The following is a 7,408-nucleotide window of genomic DNA, read 5'->3' on the forward strand; positions in this document are numbered from 1 at the left end:
TCTCACCCTGAAGAAATAGGACCAGAGCTCAAAGCTTCACCTCCAGAGGAAAGTTGTACAGGTTCCCACTCCCCCGCCCTCCTCCCTCTCCTGTGTACAATGACACCAGAGACAGTTCATCTTGCTATGCATTTAATAAAGTGTCAAAAGACTAAGCGTGCCCTTGTAGCCTAGCTGATGAGCTGAGAGCTGTTGAGCATCACTCTTGAGCAGAGATTCCCAGTTTCCCAGACATTCCCAAGTAAGTGGAAAGGAAAAGGCAATGAAAACTGGCTCTGTATTATTGCTAGCTGTATTGATGGATTTCTAACTAGCTCAGCCTAGGAAAGGTCTTGGTTCCACAGAAGAGCTGAGGAATTGGCTCAGTGAATTCCCTAGACTCGTAGCCACTGGTGCTTTCCTCCAGCCCTAGGTGACAGCCCTCTTCTGCCCTCCAACTACTTTGGGCACCATGACATTTACAAAAGGACAGAAACAAGGGCCAAGATTTTCGCTGCCTAACAGCATCATTTTCAGGAATCAACAGCAGGGCCATAACTGAACTCTGGTGGGCACCCAAGGCCAGCCATCACAGACTGTTCTTCAGGCACTACTTGAAGCAGTTTTCAAATAACAACTGTGCCTTAGGGGTCTCATCAGCACTTGCTTCGGTCCCATGTGGATGCTATCAGGGACACAAGATCCTGGGACTCCTAGTGCCTCTGATTCCCACCTCTTTCCTTCACCTTAAGTCCATTGAGGCCAAAACTTCTTCCCTTGTAGCTCCTCGAAGAGCTTTCTTTGCTAATTCATAGCTGACATCTTGCAGAGATTGTCCTCTTCTTGGAGGCCACAAGCATAGAGTTTTGCAGAAGTGTTTGCCACGTCTTGGAGAGAAGGGCAGGGCTGGCTCAAGCCCTCGTCGCTGGCATTTTAATCGCTTGTGATGCACAGCACTTGTACTCCTCTAGGATCTGTCATCTCATCAGTGTGGCCACTCCTTCCAATGTGTCTTCCCTAAGATCGTCAAGGGGGAGTCCGTACTGTAGTCGCAGGTTCTTCCTTGGGTTCTTTAGACATCGAGAGGATACTGTAGAAGCTGCTTGCTAGTTGTCTCTTGCTCTCAGTATGTGACAGAGCTGTCTTTTGGAATCATACATTTCTTGATGCTCCCCTGCTCCGTAATTCCTTGCTTGGAATGTGTTGGACCCTGCTCAGATTCAGCAGGAGCTTCTCCGTTGTCCCTGGGATGATCCTCAACATGGCTTCTGTGGAGACTATCATGTTCCACTTCTCAGCAGCACATCCCCAGAAGAGTGTTGGTACTAAATAGGTAGGACTTGCTTTGTTTTGAGGAGAATCTTGGTATCATTTGAAGAACTTTGCAGTTGTACAAAGGCAATTCAGGTTGTTCTCTTCCTCCTATTCAGTTCTGGGCCTAAATTCATCGTCCATTTGCAGTGTCCATCCCAGATATCTTCTGATGGATGAGTTCTATGTACTCTCCATCCCGTTACATCTCATCTTCTGGACAACAAGCAGTCTTCATCCATTTGGTTTTTTCTGCTATGCAGTGTTAGGCCTGTTTTAAGGAACTTATGGATCTCATTTAGGAGGCTCTACTCTGCAGTGTTCTGAGCCTCGAAGCAGGCAGCACAGTGTCATCCATGAAATAGAAGCATCTAGAGGACATCACCATCTCTAGAGAATCCCTCTGCCATCTGGACCCTGCATTGGATCTTCTCTAGAACAGTAGCAGATAGATAATCTAGCTTAGGCCTTGCTTGAGAGATTCTTAAGTAGTGGGTCTTGGAACAAGGTTCTGTTTCCTGGTTCAGGGGACACTGTAGCCATTGATACATGCAGAGGAGCCAAGTTGGAGGAGAGCTTTTAAGGTGGTGTTTGGTTCTATCAAATCAGATGCTTGTTTTAGTTGATAAACATTAAGCGCAGTGGAATCTCTTACGCTCTTAGTTGTGTGATAGCAAAGATATCATGTGAAATTTCAATTGTGAAAGCCTGCTTGCTGATTTCTAATAACTTTATTAAGTATGCACTCCATATGTGTGTAGATTATCCTTAGAAACTTTTCTACAGGTGGAGAAAGTAATTAAAGGTATTCTCTAGGTCTCCTGCTCCTTTCTTTTTTTTAGTTATAAAGGCTTTAGTCATCTTCCCTTTCAGATCCCTTGAGAATCGATCTCTCAATGCCTTCCAAATGATGTGGCCTCCCACTGATTTTCTTACCCTTATTCTCTCCAATTGCCATTTCTACTTCCTCATGGGCTCTTAAGGTCTACATGTGATAGCTATGCTGCCTCAATGGTGAAAAAGGTTGATTAATCAAGATTATTGCAGATATTTTCCATCTTCTATCTCTTTATCCTCCTCTTTCCCATTTTGTCCTCCAGTGCCCTGTTACTTGGGTCTCTCACCAACATTTCTTCAGCCTTCCATTGCTTCCCACAGTTTTAGGAGATAATGCTGTCCACAACCTCCCACCATCTGCTTCCATAAGATTTTTACAAACTTGTTTATATTATAAGTGGGTAGTGTTCTCGTCTGCCATGTTCCTGCACTCAGCAAATAGATCAAGTGTTTGTTGACTAAGGCAGTTTTCAGGATCTTTGAGACTCGTAATTATGGCAATTGATTTACATTGGTTAAACTGTATGAAACTGTTATAATAATCGTCAATGTCCTGTCTTCCATTTATTTCTCATTTTTAGAATCAATTTGTTTAAGTCTGATGATTGGAGTTGTTTTAATTGCATGCCATGTCTTTTCCTCATTTTTATTCTGCTGGTTTTGTATTAATTTTAACTTGCTCTAACAGTGGTCTTGATTGTATGCAGACAGCCGATTTAGGAATGACTCACATCAAGAATGAGTCATTATTTATCTGTTAAAATAGCAATTAAATGTTTTATTCCGTTGTTTGGTGCATATTATGATTCTAGATGAGCCAGTTTGTGGTGAAACACCTGGCCATGGTAAACTATGAAATCATGGAAAGAAAATCAAAAATGGTCTCATTCCTACAGAGGGCCTGGTTCAGGCCAAATGTTTGTTGTTATTAAACTTTTCGTGGGAAGGATGAGTGCCATGGTTTAAAAAAAAAAGAATTGTAAAGGGCATTTGTGGGTAATCACGAGAATTCTGCAAAGGCAGCAAGTGAAAGTAGAAACAATGGGGATCTAAATAGAAGGCCTTGAGATATAGTTCTGATGATAAAAATATGAATGTAAGGATTTTTAAAAAGCTTTATTTTCTTTAGAATTTTTTTAAAGTTATGATTCCCTGGAAGTGGATACTCCCTGTACCAATACATAATACAAACCTCCCAAGCCTTAGAGATGGTCTCCTTTTTGCTTCTAGCAAAAAAAAATCACCACCTAGTAGCCAGCCATTTTGGTGATGAACCTCTCTTAAGTTAGGTAAAGTTGCCTTTATGCACCATGCTATTACTGGCTTGTGCACAGAGACATCATGGTATATTGAAGACAGTGTTGGATCTGGAGTCAGGAATACCTGGGTTCAAACACTGTCCCTGATACTTGTTAGCTGTGTGGTCTTGGGCAAGTCACTTCCTGCCCTTCGTTTTCCTCATCTGGAAAAGGGGGCCAATAAAATCTGTAGTATCTACATCTGGGGTTATTGTAAAGATCAAGAGCGCTCATGTATATAGAATTCACTGTAAACTTTAAAGTACTATATACATTCCAGCCAATTTTTTATTATCTTTGATTCAAGCCTACCAGGACTTGAGCTCCATGACATTCCAAGACTTCTTACTTAAATGAGGAAGTGGTTATGAAATGCTTTTGTCAGTCAGTAGGCAAGCAATATTAACTAACTGTTATTAATAATTGTAACAAACACAGTGTGCCAGAGGCCAGACCTTAATCCAGATCTTTAGGACTCCTTGACTGGCTCTCTATCCATTAGACTATACAGCCTTCCTCCCTCCCTCTCCTGCTCTGCCTCAATGTATATGTTCGTGTTTATGTAAGTATGTACGTGCACTACCCCATGTTGTGTGTAGTCTTCCCAGGATATGCAAGGTTTGATCTGTTTATTGAAAATAATTAGACGCACAAATGAAATTTAGACAATATGTAAGGTATAAGTACAATTATGTACAGGAGGTGTTTCAGTTAACTACTTCAGCTTTGATAAGTTAATGTTCCACTATTTTTCTTCTATCCCAATAACTGAAAACTTTAAAAGAACAGTAAAATAGTGCATACTTAAAACCTTCATAATCTCTTGTCAAGGTGTGATTAAGAAACTCACACTGGCTCATAACCCTAGAAAGAAGCATATTCATTCATCCTTATCAAACATTTATTAACTACCTACTATGTGCAAGGGCAGCTAGGTGGTGCAGTGGATAGAGTGCTGGGCCTGTAGTCAAAAATACTTCTCTTCTTGAGTTTAAATCTGGCCTCAGACCCTAACTAGCTATGTCACCCTGGGCAAGTCACTTAACCCTGTTTGCCTTACTTTCCTCATCTGTAAAATGAGCTGGAGAAGGAAATAGCAAACCATTCCAATATATTTGCCAAGAATATCCCAGATGGGGTCACAAAGAGTCAGCCATGACTGAAACAGCTGAACAATAGCAAACTATGTGCAATGCATCAAATTAAGCACTGGGCTTGAGTGTGGAGAATGAAACCTATACCCTCCTCTCAAGGGACTTCCTAGCTAGTAGATGGCAAGAATGGGGACGAGAGCAAAGTTGGGTCTCTCATATGGCCTGCCAAAGTATTAAGGAAAGTAGAGGTGCTGCCAGCGCCCTATGTGCTTATCTCTATGACTGAAATCTCTTTCTGCTTCTGAGCAAGCCAGAAAGATGAAGTTTCTTTGATTGTAGGGAAAGCAGGCCCTCTATGTTATCCCCCACACACACACCACATTCAGTACACTACTGCTTCTTACATTCCTAGAGTTACTGTTTCCTCCATGGCCTCTCAGCAGCCTTCCTGACAGATGGTCTGTGCTGTTCATTAAGCCAGAATCGACACTCCCTCTAAGGACTAGAGATATGGGAGAAAGATCTGGTGTCTGTTTCTAATGCTGAATGGGCTATGGCTCATGAATGTAAAGATAAATATTCTACTTCATTGTGCATCTAGAAACTCAAGCCTTATTGTGCTGGGCATGTTCATTCCCAGGGCTTTGACAAAATATATTTAGAAATGTCAAGTGGAGAGCTCCTAGGCACAGCAAGCCCTTCATCCATTACTTTCTCTGGTATTACACTAACATGTTCCTTTTTTTTTAACTGCCTTCACAGGGTATTTTAAAGTAGTTTTTCTTAGTGTCTAGAGCCAAAACATGACCACCAGCCTTTAGCATTAAAGCTCGACTCCACGAGACTCCTGGGATAATCAGGTGGTGTGCTTTGATTTATAAAATCACAGAATCTAAGACGTAATAAGGACCCTGGAGGTCACATTGGTCACCTGTAGATCCTTATCACCAAAATCTGTACAAAAATCCCATCTACAGTAGTACCAATAAATCATCATCTAACATCCACTCAAATATCCTCAGTCAGGACTCCCAAGGCAGCCCATTTTATTTTAGGACTGATCTGTTAGGAAGCTTTTTCCTCATTTTGAGCTGAAATCTGTCTTTCTGCAAATTCCACCCGTGACATCCAGTTCTGATTTCAGGTGCCAAAGTAAGCAAGTTGAATGCTCTTTTGAAGAACAGCACTTAAAAATACTCAGTTGTTACTCTTTAACTTATTCTATGCAGGTTCTCTTGCCATATCCATATTCAGATGGTTGAATCAGTTACAATTCTCTCTCCTGCCCCAGGAACGGCCTGTCCACATAACTCTGTGTATTCTCCTCCCCTTGGACCCCATGCCCTGGAGCGGTGGCCCAAGGACTTCTTAAGGAGAATAACTTCCTCATCCATATGCATGACGGTCACCCTAGTAACCCCAAAAGGATGGCTCTATGTGAAGACAGCAGGGGAATTTTTTTTAAATAATAAAATGCGGTCACCCTTTGCATGAGTGCCTGGATGGAGAAGTAAGCAAGCCTCCCAGCTTGTTCCAGTCTCTGCTTGAGGACTCACCTAAGGCTTTTAAGAATCCACTGATGATGGGCGGGCGGCTGGGGCCCGCGGGGGTGGGGGGGGACGGCCCTGGGAGCAGGGGCTGTGGCGGTGAGTGGGGACCGAGCTGCGGCCGCTGCAGAACTGACAAGAAGGTGTTTTGTTAAAATTCCTGTGGAAACAATATAATTTCATAAGGAGATAATGGATGGAGAAGAGAAAACATAGGGCGGGTGTGAGGGCCCAGATGCTATGTATGTGAAATTGATATCTTCTGATGGTCATGAATTTATTGTGAAAAGGGAGCATGCTTTAACAACAGGAACAATAAAAGCCATGTTAAGTGGCCCGGGTCAGTTTGCTGAAAATGAAACCAATGAGGTTAATTTTAGAGAAATTCCATCACATGTGCTATCAAAAGTATGCATGTATTTTACCTACAAGGTTCACTACACTAACAGCTCTACAGAGATTCCTGAATTCCCAATTGCACCTGAAATTGCGCTGGAATTGCTGATGGCTGCGAACTTCCTAGATTGTTAAATAAAATAAATTATAATAAACTGTTAACTTTTTCAGTATTTAATATCCGTAGTTCAGTTAGTAACTTTTTCATATAGCATGTTGTGTGTGGGGGGTGGTAGTGGTTGAGAATTGTAAAGTTCATTGCAAAGCAGATACCTTCAGTCCTTTCTTTTGCATAGCAATCAGAGTTGAAATTTGTTCTTCAATTTAAATAAATTAAGGACATTTTCACTAAATGAGAAATAAACAAATCTGCCAATTAGTAGATGGCTATGCCTTATCCTTTAGATGTGGTTTAAAATATTAGAACAATGATTATATATAAGTACTGAAATTTAGGCAAATAGTACAGGTTTATACTGGATACTGGCTAAGTATTTTTAGAGGTGGGTTTTGTTTTTTTTTTTGTTTTTGGACAGGTGGGGTTAACTTGAACCTACCATATCATAGCTGTCTAGAATTATTAGTTATGCAACTATTTTGCATTGTCAACTTGTGTTTATAAATATGGCTTGGCCAAAAAGTTAATTTTTAATAACTCTTGAATACATAAGAATTGATCTTACTGGTCTTTTGATAAATTGCAATTGTGTTAGTATATCAGTGTATCTGCATATCTGTTTTTGTCATACAACTGAAGTGGTACTTTTCTTTTAAACCATTATGGAAGATTGTTAGGTATAGCTTTTGAGGTAGTGAATTTTTAAGAACTTCAGCCAAACTGTCAATAACTAACCACAGTACGATAGCTTTGGCTCTGAAAACTTAGTGATAGTCATACGATATACTTTTTGAACAATCCAAAGTACTGTACTTAATCATCTAGCTA

At 41.0% G+C, this 7,408-nt stretch overlaps 1 protein-coding gene across 1 annotated transcript; it reads left to right on the forward strand.

Moving 5' to 3' along the window:
* The first annotated feature begins 6,145 nt into the window (after positions 1–6,145).
* LOC118847622 (elongin-C-like) lies at positions 6,146–6,640 on the forward strand. The gene has a single exon (XM_036756166.1). The coding sequence runs from the start codon at positions 6,307–6,309 to the stop codon at positions 6,595–6,597; it is 291 nt and encodes a 96-aa protein (XP_036612061.1). The 5' UTR covers positions 6,146–6,306; the 3' UTR covers positions 6,598–6,640.
* The last annotated feature ends 768 nt before the right edge of the window (positions 6,641–7,408 follow it).

This window comes from Trichosurus vulpecula, chromosome 4, assembly GCF_011100635.1.
Source record: "Trichosurus vulpecula isolate mTriVul1 chromosome 4, mTriVul1.pri, whole genome shotgun sequence".
Taxonomy (NCBI): Eukaryota; Metazoa; Chordata; class Mammalia; order Diprotodontia; family Phalangeridae; genus Trichosurus; species Trichosurus vulpecula.

What these genes read in the sequence shown, in the direction of transcription:
- LOC118847622 (XM_036756166.1), top strand. Translation starts at nt 6,307, where the DNA reads ATGTATGTGAAATTGATATCTTCTGATGGTCATGAATTTATTGTGAAA.